Source organism: Mandrillus leucophaeus, unplaced genomic scaffold (assembly GCF_000951045.1).
Source record: "Mandrillus leucophaeus isolate KB7577 unplaced genomic scaffold, Mleu.le_1.0 Scaffold355, whole genome shotgun sequence".
Lineage (NCBI taxonomy): Eukaryota > Metazoa > Chordata > Mammalia > Primates > Cercopithecidae > Mandrillus > Mandrillus leucophaeus.
In genome coordinates this window covers 1,445,014-1,459,414 of record NW_012103754.1, presented here as the reverse complement: position 1 = coordinate 1,459,414, position 14,401 = coordinate 1,445,014, and the positions used below count along the sequence as shown (strand labels likewise).

The window sequence follows — 14,401 nt, the reverse complement described above, 5'->3', positions numbered from 1 at the left end:
TCTGTCTCTCTCTCTGCCTCTCCTGGTCCCTCTCTGTCTCTCCCTGTCTCTGTCTCTCCCTGTCTCTGTCTCTCTGTCACTGCCTGTCTCTGTCTGTGCCTCTCTCTGTCTCTCTCTGCCCCTCTCAGTCTCTCTGCCCCTCCCTCTGTCCCTCTCTGTCTCTGTCTCTTTTTGTCTCTGCCTCTCTTCGTCCCTCTCTCTGTCTCTGTCTGTCTCTGTCTCTACCTCTGTCTATCCCTCTTGGTCTCTGTCTCTCTGTCTCTCTCTGTCTCTCTGTCTCTCTCTGTCTCTGTCTCTGTTTCTCGCTGTCTCTGTCTTTCTCTGTCTTTGCCTGTCTCTGTCTTTCTGTCTCTCTTTTTCTCCCCCTGCAGTCTCTCAGTCGAGTATCTTTTCATTTCCGAGGATTATCCGTTTTATTTTCATTTTGACTGTAAGGGATTAGTGCCCTGTCTATGAAAAGATGCTGCGAAGTCTCCGCTTGGGGACGTTAAGATCTTTTCTTCGTATCTAAGCAGGATAAATTCATAACAAGTTGTCCGCTTTAAACATTAATTTGATTTTTCTTTCCTTTGTGTGTGGAGATTTAATAGGCTCTCAGGTCTGTGATGAAAATGAACGGGAAGGGCTTTTCAAGCTGGAGGTGCTGAATCAGTGCAGATGAAAGCAGTGCGGTGACGGAGGGCGTCTGCCTGCCCTGCCTGCCGCCCCGGCGCCGATCTTTTGTCTCTGCCAACTGTGTCCGGTTCCTCGGCACCTCCTGGGATGCCTGTGCTCCTAGCCCCACGACCACAGCTGTGGCCAGAGTCGTTTTACCATGAACCCCTCACCTCGATTTCCCAGCACCCTCCCCATTACAACTAAACATGAGCCGAAGTCCCTGAGTTTTCCTGCTGCTGAAAGGGGAGAACTGTCAGTGGCATCATTCGTATTAATCCCCAAGCAGGAGGAACCAGGCGTGTCCGGCAGAGTGGATGGAGAAGGTTTTAGAGGCACGAGATCTTCAGGGTGTCCCTGACCTCAGCACACTAACCTGGCTCTGAAGGCCTCATTTTAGTCAGTGTGGGCGGCCGTAGCCCAATTCCACAGATGGGTGGCCTTACGCAGCACACAGGTGGGTGGCCTTACGCAGCAGGCATGTGTCCCTCGAGCTCTGGAGGCCATAGCCCAGTTCCACAGATGGGTGGCCTTGGGGGCTAGGATTTCAACACTGAACACTTGGGGAGCCACATTCAATCCACTGGGAATTTGACCCAGACTTGGGGATGGGAGTTGCTAGGGATACCCCACTTTTAGGAATTAGGCCAAACTTTTCCGTTACTATGGAAGTCACACTCTTCAAAAACTGGATTTAATTTCAGTTTTTCTTCTATCTGTGCCTCTGCCTGGAGCACAGTCCTGGGGATGCCACCTGACCCTTGACCTTTGACCTGGCTTCCCAGCCTCCTCATCCCCCTCTCACCTCCTTTGCTCCTCTCCTCTCCTGTTACCTGCTCTGTGCTTACCTCAGAGACCAAACTTGCCTATGCTCTGCCTCCCAGACCCCTCACCTGGAGTGTTCCAGGGCCCCTCTGATGCCACGTGCCCAGCGTGGGAGGAGGAGGTACAGACGGAGCCCTCAGTGGCATGTGCAGAACGCATTCCATATTCCCCTCACCTCATACTCAGCCTTATCTGGGAAAGCAAAAATATTCTCCTGGCTGAAGAGTTTCCTGGCATAGAGATCTTTATGTTTACCTAGACTGGGTCCGGTCTCCAAGCCTTGGCCGGGTGTTCCGAGTGAGCAGCTCCCCTTGCTCCACGGCTCATTTCAGACGCAACATTTCTATCCCAGGAAAAAGAATGGAAGCCGTGATAACTCAGGTGGCAGGAATGGTTACGTTCCTGGAGTTCACGGATCCCCTCCAGCAGGTGCAGTTGTGTTTAACACCTCAACAAATACATAGGAAAAATGCAGTGTTAGGCAGGAAAACATTGAGCTGTGTAAGCCACGGCCATTCACGTGGCTTTAAGGTACAAAAGAGGCTGTTTGTTAGTTAAGAACTGAGGTTGTGAATCGGAGACTGAGTTCCTTATAAAGCTCACTTGTGTGTGTGTGTGTCCCTGCCTTTACCACTTCTGGCCTTACGAGTCACCTTGGGAAAATTGGTTTATCTACATCAGCCTCGATTTCATCATCTTTAACATGATAACCACAGGACTTTCTTCATAGGATGATTGTGAGGGCTAAAACCACTGCAGCATATAAAGTATTTACACAGTGTTTATTACAAGGTGTGAATAAATGCCAGCTGGTTCTTTTTATCCTCCATATAAATGCAATTGTTAGTAATCTATGTATTTTCCTTCCTCATTTCTCCCAAAAGTATTAAATATTTAACTTTAAAGACATATGTCGGAGTATGAAAAGAATCGGGGTGCTTTTGTGAAAGGAGCTTAAGAATTCTTTGCACATCATTGACCGGTTGTAAAATAAGCAGCAGAAAAGCAGAGACAGGAGGAGACGGGTGGGGAATTGTGCATCGTTGTGTCGGCTGCTCTCTTGAGAGTCGGCTTTTACTGCTTTTGGGCTTCCATGAAGTCCGTTGCTTACGGTCGGCAGGAAACATTGACGAGTGGCTCCCTGAGCCAGCGCTTCCGTCACTCCTGTGCACACTCAGTCCTGTGACCTCCCAGTGTGGGACGAAGCTCCACTCACATCTGCGCTTTGGGGTGGAACGTAAGCACCGTCTGGACTAAGAAATCATTGCAGAGACGTTCACTGCCAAGGATGCGAATGAAGTGGAAAAGTGCAGACACTTGGAGACGGTTTGTCCTGCTCGCTCTTGAGTGACACGAGGTCTTTCTCGTCTTTGGCTCAGGAGTGCAGCCCCACAGTGCGTGCCGGTTAGCACACCTGGGCAGGGCACTGTTTGTGGGCACACGGAGGCCCATTAACACCAGCCATGTATTCGGTGATCAGATTTTTTGCAGGAAACATTTCTTGACCACCATTTAATACCACTTGCTACAGTGGAAAGAAGAAGAAAAAAAAAAACCTTGCTATGGAACATGTGATTAACTTTCAAAAGTGTATTAAAGTTGGAAACTAAGGCATTCTGTTGACCAACACCAAACTCTACTGGTTTATAACCATTGATTTTGACTGCACGGGCTTTGAGAGAGCCTATTAGGTTATTGTCAATTCAGAGGAAACCTGAGTGGCTATGTCATTAGAAAGTTGGATTTGGATGTTAAAATGAAGGTTGATCGCTGGAAGAGGACCTGGAGGACTGCTGAACACAATGTGTGCTTCTCAAAAACGGGATGATCACTCAGAATGTTCTCCATGTACACGCTGCCCTTTCTGCCAGTCACCCAGCTTCGCAGAGGTTAAATCAGAAGCGTAGGCAGCAGTGGGTGGGGCCGCGCCACGCTCCGTCCCCAGCACCAACTGGGAACACAGGCGGCGTTTCCACTGGAGTCACCCCATCAGTGTGGAAAGACACGCAGGGGCCCAGGGACCAAAGCTCTGCTAGATGGAGGTGGAGGGCTTCGAGGCCATAGCAGTGACCTCCTGGGCACGGAAGCCTGTGATACACCGAGGCTCACACCGAGAGAAACCTGGGACCCAGCGTGTAGAGGGTGCTCTTAGACTGAACTGACACAAAAGGTGGAGACCGAGCTGGCTTCTTATGTTCATTTTCCTCAGCTACAGGCAAAACCGCAAGTTCTCTTATGCAAAATAGTTATAGAAAACTAAATTTTGAGAGGTAGAAGTCTCAGGTTAGGACTTAGTCCCAGTAAATTTAGCCTCTAAGAATCTTTTAGACTGTTCTACTTTTATAGACAATAAATCTATCTCTGTTTCAAATTGATTGTATTTTGAATTTTTCACAGTAACTTCACTCATTATGTAAGGTGAACTTTTAAAATGTGTTTGTTTTTTCAAACATGAGGAATTCGAGCCCATAATCAAGCTCATTAACACATGTTACAGCACCTGTAACAGGCAGCTGCGTTTCTTCCCTGGACGGAAAGCGGGTGTCCTGCCTCCTGTCTGCCCGAAGACAGGGGCGCAATGTGTAAGTGTCCTTGTACATTCAGCACCCCCAACTGTGTGTTTTAAATCAGTGTGTACATTTTTATAAAGAGCTATTTTATCATCACTGAAAGAGGTTCTTTGTTTTTTCCTAAGTTAATTCTGCATTTGCCCTTAACAACAAAACCAAACAAAACATACAAAATCTCTTCTAGTGATGATGAAATAGCTCTTGAACAAAAGCAAACAAAAAAATGCATTTATTTCCAAGCAGGAATTGAGCACCTACTGTGTGCACTTTCCAAGGTAGGAAGGATTCTCACAGGAGTAACAGCCTGTCCAGCTGATGGCTGCTGTGCCGAGGCCACGGATGGGTGGAGGACAGTCGGCCCCTCGCTGGTGTCCAGCGTCTGCTGCTGCAGGCGGGTGTTCTCTCCTGAGGCGGAGGAGCCGCCCGTGTGACTCTAATCAGCAGCACGGTGGTGTGGGAAGGAGAGTCACGGCAGACAGCCTTTGAGCGCCTCCGCTCAGGTGCGAATCCGTTTCCCTGCCTTATCCACCCTGGAGTCCTGCAGCTTCCACGCCAGCTCCTCAGGCCTGTTTGAGTGTGGGTCTGTGCAGCCACAGCTGGGGACGCTGAGCTTCGGTCTCCACTGAAGTTTGGGCTGGAAGGTGGCACTGGCATGTTGCAATCAGCCTTGTGTCTGCCATCTGGTGGAATTAATTAATTCCTCTGAGACATGATTTCATTTCACAGTAAACTTGTGTAAAATATAAACAAGTTCTCTGGTGATTCTTCTGCTCGTACTGGTGCCGCTCTTAAAGTTCTGCTGGGTCTAAGTGAGGTCACTTTGCTGCATTCTGTGGCTCCAAACACCGCTCTGCTGGGCAGGTCGATCTCCGTTCTGAAAACGAGGAAGACAGCCTGAGAGACTGGCAGCCTCCCGCCCCGTGCAGGGGATGACACACAGCGCCTGCAGCGTCCAGGCATTTCTGCGTCTCGTGGCTGGGGTCTGAGTGCTGCGCTGTGTGGGCTGAGTGCTGTACCGTGTCTCACATCTGAGCTAGGGCTTCTGTCATTCCTGTGCACACTCAGCCCTGTGACCTCCCAGCGTGGGACGAAGCTCCACTGACGTCTGCACTTTAGAGATGATGGGGGGTCCTCGTGGTCATGGACTGAGTTACCCATGTTCACATGTGTGCTTAAAATGTGGCCTTGACATTTATAAAATATGGTTCTCTTAGGATCAGAGAACATGGACTGCAAGGCCTGCTCTGGCCGTGATCCTTCCAGTCCCCGGCTGCGGGTCCCTGCTGTGTGGGGAGCGCCTCTCTCTCACCCAGGCCTGCTTCAGCCCAGCTGTGCAGCCCCTGGGAGACCCTCACCTCCACTCCCATGGTCCATGCCTGCACGCCCAGGCTCTTGCCCACCTGGAGGCCTGCTCTGGGCTTCCTTTTATCAACAAATCTCTGCATTTTCTCACATTACCCAGGAATTGCTGCTGTGTCCCGGGCCCTGAGCCACCTGGTTTTAGGAAGCTGTGGCCTAAGGGGACAGGAGCCGACTTTGGTGTTGGATAAAAGCACGCGGCCGCGGCTTCTGCTGCTCCATTCATTGTCAGGTGTGCAGCCTCCACCCGTGTTCCATTCGATAGTCCAGATAATCTTCACTCTGGGTTCATGCGAGCTACCAGGATACAGGCGTTCTGTTTAATGATGAGGTTTTATCCTCTGAAATGGAAAAAGTAAATGAAGATGAGTGAGTAAACTCAGGCAGGCTGTAGTGCTAGGATGACCTGCCCGGTGTGTCAGACACAGTTTTATAAACAGACAGCAGGGCAGCCAGGCTCAGAGGGACGGGCACTGGAAACTTGGATGTCTGGGGGCCGGGACTCAGGAGCAGTTTACAGAGAAGAAAAGGCCAACGCTGAAGCTGAGAGGATTAGGGGACAGTTCTGTGAGTGACGCCTTCACCTGGATGAAAAGCGAAGTCCCGTTGTGATCACAGGTCACCCTCTGTCCTGCCCGCTGCTGGGGGTGCCCACCTGGGTGGTCGAGGCCAATTAGTTGGTCTCGTTGGATCTCAGATAACCGAGAAGCAGCACTGAGCCCCGGGATGCTGGTTGAGCTTCCCTGGAGTAAACGCAGATAACGATTCCACCTTGTGGGCAGCGCGGCGCCCGGGTCCACGGATCCCTCCTTACGGATAGCACAGTGCCCTGGTCGACAGCGTGGGGGCCAGAGGTTCCCAAGCTTGGGCCCAGGCCCCACACTCAGTAGCCATTCAGCCCAGCCTGTGGCACAAGCCCCCGCCTCCGTCCTGCACCCTGGGCAGTTGAAATGACAGTGGCTCTTCCATAGGGTCACTGCGAGGGTAAAGCCAGCTCGTAATGAGTGATGGCCTTTATTTAGTTCTCCGTTGTTGTTACAGCTACTGCTGCCACTATCGTATACGACCAGTTCTTACAATCAGGTGACATGCCCGGCAGTGCGGGTGTGAAAAGAAGCACAAGCCATTCAGTGCAGCACCGTGCCTCGCTCCAGATGGTCCCCGGTGGAGAGGAAAGTGATCATGAGGACGCGCTAAATGTGCATATGCCAGGCATGAGCTCCTCCCTTCACCTCCCTCCTCCATTTCCTTCTCACAGCCCAGTGGTGTGAGCCCATTGTCAGATGAGGGACCCCCACAACGTGGCTGAGATCGGGTGGAGTCAGTCCTACCAGCAGGCAGCAGGCAGAGGGGAGGCAGCAGGCAGAGGAGAGTGTAGACACCACCTTCCCGTGACAAAGCCAGGTGCTGGAATCCTGCTGGGTCTTCTCAAACATTTACTCACAAAGCAAACACTCATGTGTGCCTACTGAGTGCCAGGGCTCTTAGTGCTGGCCCTGGTGGAAAGAACAAAGCGCAGGACGCCCACTCTGCTGAGGCCTGCAGCAAACGCACAGGCTTGTGATGGCCCCACAGCAAGACGCATGGGCATGCGCGACATCCCTGCAGGCCGCCTCCTGTCCTTCCCATCCACAGGGAGGCCTTCAGGGAGTCGCTGGACATTGCGCTCCAGTGCCCCACTCACTGACCTGGGCATGGCCTGCATGGATGGGGCCTCCTGCCTCTCCTGCTTGGGCAGCACTGCCCGGGGAAGTGAGGGGCTCAGAAGACCCAAGCCCTGTTCTCACGAGGCAATGGGAAGTGACAGAGAAGGGTGAGGAGGTGCCCTGTGAGACACCACACGGGGGAATTCTCTTTCTTGGACCTATTGACCTTTTCTTTGTCTCGAGTGAACACTTTATTTGTGGCCTGAATTTCTGGTAACAATGACTTTTTTCCCCCTCTGAGACAGAGTCTTATTGCCCAGGCCGGAGTGCAATGATGTGATCTCCGCTCACTCCAACCTCCGCCTCCTGGGTTCAAGGGATTCTCCTGCCTCAGTCTCCCAAGTAGCTGGGATTACAGGCATGCACCACAACGCCCAGCTATTTTTTTTTTTTTTTTTGTATTTTTAATAGAGATGGGGTTTCACCACGTTGGCCTGGCTGGTCTCCAACTCCTGACCTCAGGTGATCCTCTGCCTCGGCCTCTCAAAGTGCTGGGATTACAGGCGTGAGCCACCGCGCTCAGCCCACAATGACTTTTTAATGAACAAGTAACTCCATTAAGTTCAGATGTTCCTGAACTTAAATTAGCCCTCTTTATTAATATTTAATACGGAATATTTAGAAACGCCACTGCATGACAGGGAAGTAGAAAAAATATATTTTTCTAAATTGTACTAAAAAATAATATACTACAGAGACAGTTTTCAAATAAAATATGTGAATGAAATTTCCAGATTTTTCAAATTCTGAAACATACACGTTGTCTTTTTGTCTCATGAATACTCATAATTTTCAGTCATGAGCTAAAATACACACACACACATGCACACTCTCCTTATTTTCCAAAGCATGAAGGCTTAAAGTTAAGTAAACAGGTGTGTGTGCGATGCACACCTTTCCTCCCTGTTACCGCAGGCACAGAGGGAGGTGGTGGCCAGAGTCGATGGGGAGTGACAGGCTGTGGTGGTAATGAGGGCCACCAGCCATCATTTATGGATGAAAGCGTCCTTGGTTACATTTTGTAAAGTCCAACATATTTATTCTTTAAAAACCGGACAGCTTGTTAAAAAGATGATTTACACATTTTGACTTCCTTTCTCCAACACTGAAGCTTTGACAGGCAATTAAGAATTCTCAGTTTTTAGGGTCAAATTTTATAGTTACTGGAATCCCACAGCACAAGTGGAGCAGGAGGTTGGAAGAGTGGTCGTTGGTAGCAGTCGTAGCAGGGGTCTCGGTTCGGGGCTTTAATAATAACTGATAATGCTCTATGACTGGTTTCCGCTGAAGCAGATGATTTGGAAAAGGGTCCAATCTGTTGAGGTGTGTTTTGTGACAGGAAGATTCCCAGCGGTTGGGCAGGATTCAGAGGCCTTTCTGGATGTGGACCTGAAGACTACAGCGAAGGCGGGCAGTGTGGCCGGACGCATGAGAGCTGGGCTCTGGGGCTTTTCCCGGCAGGAGCCGCAGGGTTGGGGTTGAGGCTGGCACCGAGCCCACAGTCAGGAGCGCAGGAAGAGCGGCCCAAAGAGACTGGATGTCCTCCACGGGAGGTGCAGACCCGAGCACGTAACTTCAGTTCCGTAATGTCCTAATACATGAAGACGTGTGCTTTGAACTTTATTGGAATAAATTTATTTCTCTTAGCCAAAAACTGTGATTCAATTCACTTCCTAGAGCATAAAACTCTATTTTCAGTTTTCTCTTTGGAATTCAGAAATTCTCTAAGGGCATGAGGAAACCCTGGGAGGAGGGTAGACTTTTCAAAAGTGTCAACGCGGTCAGTTCCTGGCTTCCCCAAGGATGGTGAGTGTCGGAACTGACTTGGTTTCTTCTTGGGGAACCCCAGGGCACCAAGCACTGTGCCTTTGCTTGGTGTGGCTTTCTTACGGCAGCTTCCTACAATCTCACGCATGGCCATCAAAGAGCATGTTAGCTCCTGAGCAGATGCTCTGTGAATTTCAGCTCTGACAATGACCTTGACCACACGAACACCATCCTGAAAGGCCTGAGCGGCCACTGCAAGGTGGGTAGAGAAGCCAGGTTCCATCCGTGAGCCACGGAGAAAACTTGGAGGAAACTATGAAACTCGGAGGAAGCAAAGGCCCAGAAATGCCCTGGAAGAAGCGGCTGCTGATCTCGCATCCAGACTTGCCTGAAAGCAGATTGTGTAACTTACACTAGTTACCCGGCTTCTATAACAATAAACCAAACAGTGAACCAGTGATAAGCCAAGCTGTGACCTTCCTTTCCCTGTTTTGTTAACATGTTAGTATCTGCCATCAGCATTATTGTCAACAACTTTCACAGCTTCTGTTCATTTGATATGTAATTTTTATTGCTTTCTTTGACAAATTACAGACTAATAATGCTTATGTGGTACTCATGGGCTTACAAATAACTTTGTTTAGGTTATTCCATTTGTTTCTCTCAGTATTTCTATTTTATGGTAGAGTTGGCATTTGAAGCCCATTGTAAGGACAAGGAAAGCCCAGCTCAGAGTGAGATGTCCAGCCTGCCTCATGTAGCTACGGCATAAACGTGCCTGGGTGCAGACGCCTCCCTTTTCATTGCAGGTCACAGCCGTCTGCCCCTCGTGCGAGGCCATGAGCCTCTGGGGCCCTACGTGTGTTCAGTGCCTCAGGGGGCAAAGCTGATGATCTTTCTCAAGACCACAGCATCGATAAAGGGTCCTTCATGGAGCCTGGGCCCACCGTCTCTACCTCACATCTTATTCCCGCTACATGAATGACGGTGTAAACATCCGAAGGCAGAGTTAGGACTCGGGACTCAGATTCCTTCTCACCACTGACTTTACGGGGATGACCACAGTACTGACCCTGTTGAGAGCGCTCGGTGTTCTGTCCTCCATGCATTTGGTGCATACGTCACCAACCCTGAGAATCAGGAAAAATGCCACCTCCCCGAGAAGACACTGTTGTTAGCACATGTGAGCTGGAGCCAAGCGGTGACCACGAGTGTCCTTCACACGCTCCACCAGGCGTCCCTGATTCATGAGAGGGGGGCGCCCCTACCCCACGCTGCCCCGGGGTCCCTGCAGGCCCCACCCCAGTCCAGCTAGCTCCAGGCAAAGCTGCCCCTGGCCCACACTGGCACCACCTCCTGTTCCTCCTCAGGCCTTTGGAGAAAAACAGGCTCTCCTGAAAGAATAAAAGCGTAGAGCTCTGAGATGGGGATAATTGGAGGGTGGGACACAGAGAACTTTTGAAGATTCTTCTAAAGTCTGTTTTTGGTCTGAGGGTTGGTTGGCCAAGAGTATTGAATACGTGACTGTTTATGGAGGTGTTCACTGGTGAGTTTTGTGTGTGTGTGTGTGTGTGTGTGTGTGTGCTGTAGCTCAATGTAAAATGTGCCTAAAAATAGCAGTCTCTGCCCTCTTCATGTGGGGAGCCAGGGAACTTGGCTGTTGTCCTCAGTAATCTGCTTGACCCAGCTGTTTGTTTACCACTAGATGAAGGTCAGCCTTGCTTTGTGTATATCACACCGGTTAACGTGAACAAACGAGAAATGATGGCGATGAGCCCATTTTTAGTCAGCACTTATTTAATAAGAATTAATGGATACTTGGACAAAAGTATGGATATAAGTCTCTCAATATTTAATAAGCACCTAATTCATGTGGAATATTACACGATGTGCCTAAAATAGTCTCCCAGCATTTTAAAGTGTAAAGATTAATTTGTTATCGCAGACACCCAGGATCAAAGGCCCCATGGGAAGCGATGGACTCTGAGGGACGGGTGCTCACCAGGAAGACCAGGAAAGGAGATCAGAAAGGGCTGTGCGAAGGTGGAGGCGGAGCTGCCTGCCCTCCCCACGCAGGGGACCTCCTTTCTCCGGCTTCTTCCCCTCTCCAGCTCCACTCAGTCACCTCCACCTTCACCTCTGTCCTCCTGCAAAGTCAGGAGTATCTTGTTCATCGCCATCAGGCAGAATATCAGCTACAAGTAGATAAACCTTACATTCTGATTCAAGAAACACTAATTAGGATGAGAATGTCCCCTAGACAGGGATGTCTGCTTTTAAAAAGAATGATTTTTAAAATAGCAAACTCTGGTCTGATAGGTTTGGCTCAAAAATATGCAGAACTGTGTTATACCATCTCTGTTTCCTACCCTTTCTCCCACACACCCCTCCCTGGCTAAGAAAGCAGCAATGACACTCACATTTGAAAGATTATTAAAGCATAACTTAGTGAAGACTTGTTTTTTTAACAAAATATGTTTGTTTTGTTCTGTATTTTATCTTCAGTTAGTGGCTTGAGACCATGGAGGTATTATGGGTCATATAAATTAATATGCATTGTTTTCTTCTTTTTCTTTCTTTTTTTGAGATAGGGTCTCACTCTGTTGCCCATGCTGGGGTGCAGTGGCATGATCTCGGCTCACTGCAAGCTCTGCCTCCCGGGTTCAGGAGATTCTCCTGCCGCAGCCTCCCAAGTAGCTGGGACGACAGGTGTGTGCCACCATGCCCGGCTAATTTTTGTATTTTTGGTAAAGATGGGATTTTACCATCTTGGCCAGGCTGATCTCGAACTCCTGACCTCAAGGGATCCTCCCACCTCAGTCTTCCAAAGTCCTATGATTATAGTCGTGAGCCACTGCGCCCAGCCAATATGCACTATTTTCTTAAGAAAAAGTCTACAAAAGTGTACATGACATTTCTCTTTTGCAAATAGGTATATGTAAAGTATGTTTTTAAAAGATGTTGCATGACAGGGATGAACTACTGAATTTGAGACAGTTGGTTTGTTATCGTTAATACTTGGCCATGATTGGGTTCTCAGCAAGTGGAGTGTCATGGAGCAATGGAAGGGGACCCAGCTTCTCCCAAAGCTCCCCTGTCAATCAGAAGCGCACACGTGGTCCTAGAGAAGGGTGGATGCTGAGTGCGGAGGGTGCTTGGGCTGCTCCAGCCTCACCCCATCAGGAGCTTTAAGTGCTCCATCCAAAGGGTCTTTGAAAGAATAACGAGTAAGAATCTTGCAGACAATAACTCCAAAATTTCCGGAGCACTGTTCTTCCCCTGACAGTTGCTTTTCATGTTTCATCGAATTAGAAGTAGCTCCTGTTACCAGGGGAATTCGGGGTTTGGCCTTGGTCTCAGCGAGCCTGCTGACCGTACTGAGGTGCCTGAGGAAGGGGTGCAGTTGCTCCGTGTCCTGGGTCCAGGGTAGAGCCCTGCATCAGCCTTGAAGCTCACAGAGGCAGGCCTGCGCCCCTCGCTGCGGGGCCTCCTGGACAGCTCTCTCCCCTCCTCCAGGTGGAACGCGTTCGAGGTGCTCGCCCTGGACGGAGTCAGCTCTGGGGTCCTCCGGTTTTACACGGCCCAGGATGGCGCCGACTGGCTGCGGGCGGTCTCAGCCAACATCAGGGAGCTGACCCTTCAGAACGTGAGCACGCGTTGTTTCTGAGTCTCTGCTGATGCTCATTTGTGCATGAAAAATAATTGAGACATCAGATTTTTGATGATTGATGATTAACCCTAAACAAAATCATGTACTTGTTTCAATGTGTCAAATCTCTGACTATAACCATTAAAAATCAAGCCATCAGAATGTTTCCAAATCAAAGAGTGTGACTACGCCTGACAGCTGGGAATTTCCCACCTGGTTTTATCTTCCTCCTCCCCTCTGTCTGCCTCTGTCTCTCTCCCTCCCTTCCTCTCTCTTTCTCTCCACATACATTTACAGAAATAGTTATGCATCATAATTTTATATTTTACCCAAATGCATTGATACAATGTGACATTTTGAGTTGGGGAAACCCAATTGGGTTAAAAGTATAATTCCCCCAAACGTTATGAAGATTTAGAAAAAGGCGTAATTGAGCAAAAACATTACTTCTCAAATTTGTGCTGCAGTCCCCCAGAAAAGAAAAAACATTGTATCTTTCAGTGATGTGTTTGATAATAAAAGTCAGCAGGACATTTTAAAGATAAATGAAAAGAGATGGGGTGGGAGCAAAGACTCGATGATGTGGGAGTTGCCTGGAGTGGTGGGTGTCTGGATACGGACATGGAGCCGTGGCCACAGGCCTGGAAACTGTGGCAGGACTGGCCCTGCCTGGAGGGGGCCCTGGACTGACCTTACTGTCCTTGCTCCCTCCCAGCTGACTTGCCTTGTAATTGCACTTCGATCCCTGCTCTGTTCCGGCGTAGCCTGGAGGCTGCAGAGACTGGGTCCAGCTTGCAGACCGGCCAGGCACGGCCCACCCTGCAGCCCTGCAGAGGCACCCGCCCTGCCCCTGCCCTGCCTTTCCCTGCCCAGCACCCCACATCTCCTTTGCAACCTTGCTGCTTCCTGTGGCTGCTAAACAGAAGTTAACCTGTCACTGGGGAAAGCAGTAATGTGTGAGATTTCTCCTGTAAAGACCTCAGGGGCTTCCTTTCTGCAACCATAGAAGGAAGTACCAGGACCTTCCTAACATCGTAATTTTCAGACGCGACACTTTAAATTCCAAAGTTATCTGAACAAATAGAAAGGGAAGAAAGGATGGTGCTTGACTCATATTTGCAGAAATGCTTGTGACAAGGAGCGCCCTTCAGTTCTGTGTCATTTCACACATCACCCCTCATAAGCAGGGCAGAGAAGTCAGACACCCCAACACTTCAGAATGGAAATGTGGACTCCGAGCCACCTTGCGGCTGTGTGGCTGTGGGCTGTGTGGCTGTGGGCTGTGTGACTGTGGGCTGTGTGGCTGTGTGTGTGGCTGTGGGCTGTGTGGCTGTGGGCTGTGGGCTGTGTGACTGTGGGCTGTGTGGCTGTGTGGCTGTGGGCTGTGTGGCTGTGTGGCTGTGTGGCTGTGGGCTGTGTGGCTGTGTGGCTGTGGGCTGTGTGACTGTGGGCTGTGTGGCTGTGTGGCTGTGGGCTGTGTGTGTGGCTGTGTGGCTGTGTGTGTGGCTGTGTGGCTGTGGGCTGTGTGGCTGTGGGCTGTGTGGCTGTGTGACTGTGGGCTGTGTGGCTGTGTGACTGTGGGCTGTGTGGCTGTGTGACTGTGGGCTGTGTGGCTGTGTGGCTATGTGGCTGTGGGCTGTGTGGCTGTGTATGTGGCTGTGTGACTGTGGGCTGTGTGGCTGTGTATGTGGCTGTGTGACTGTGGGCTGTGTGACTGTGTGGCTGTGGGCTGTGTGGCTGTGTGTGTGGCTGTGGGCTGTGTGGCTGTGTGGCTGTGGACTGTGTGGCTGTGGGCTGTGTGGCTGTGTGTGTGGCTGTGTGGCTGTGGGCTGTGTGGCTGTGTGGCTGTGGGCTGTGTGGCTGTGTGTGTG

At 50.2% G+C, this 14,401-nt stretch overlaps 1 protein-coding gene across 1 annotated transcript in view; it reads left to right on the top strand.

Annotated features, from left to right (window-relative positions):
- The window catches only part of SNTG2 (syntrophin, gamma 2), a 269,966-nt gene that overhangs the window by 135,007 nt on the left and 120,558 nt on the right, over positions 1 to 14,401 (top strand). The window contains exon 10 of the mRNA XM_011989536.1: positions 12,398 to 12,527. Within this exon, the coding sequence (XP_011844926.1) occupies positions 12,398 to 12,527 (130 nt within the window). The remainder of the gene's footprint in view (positions 1 to 12,397; positions 12,528 to 14,401) is intronic.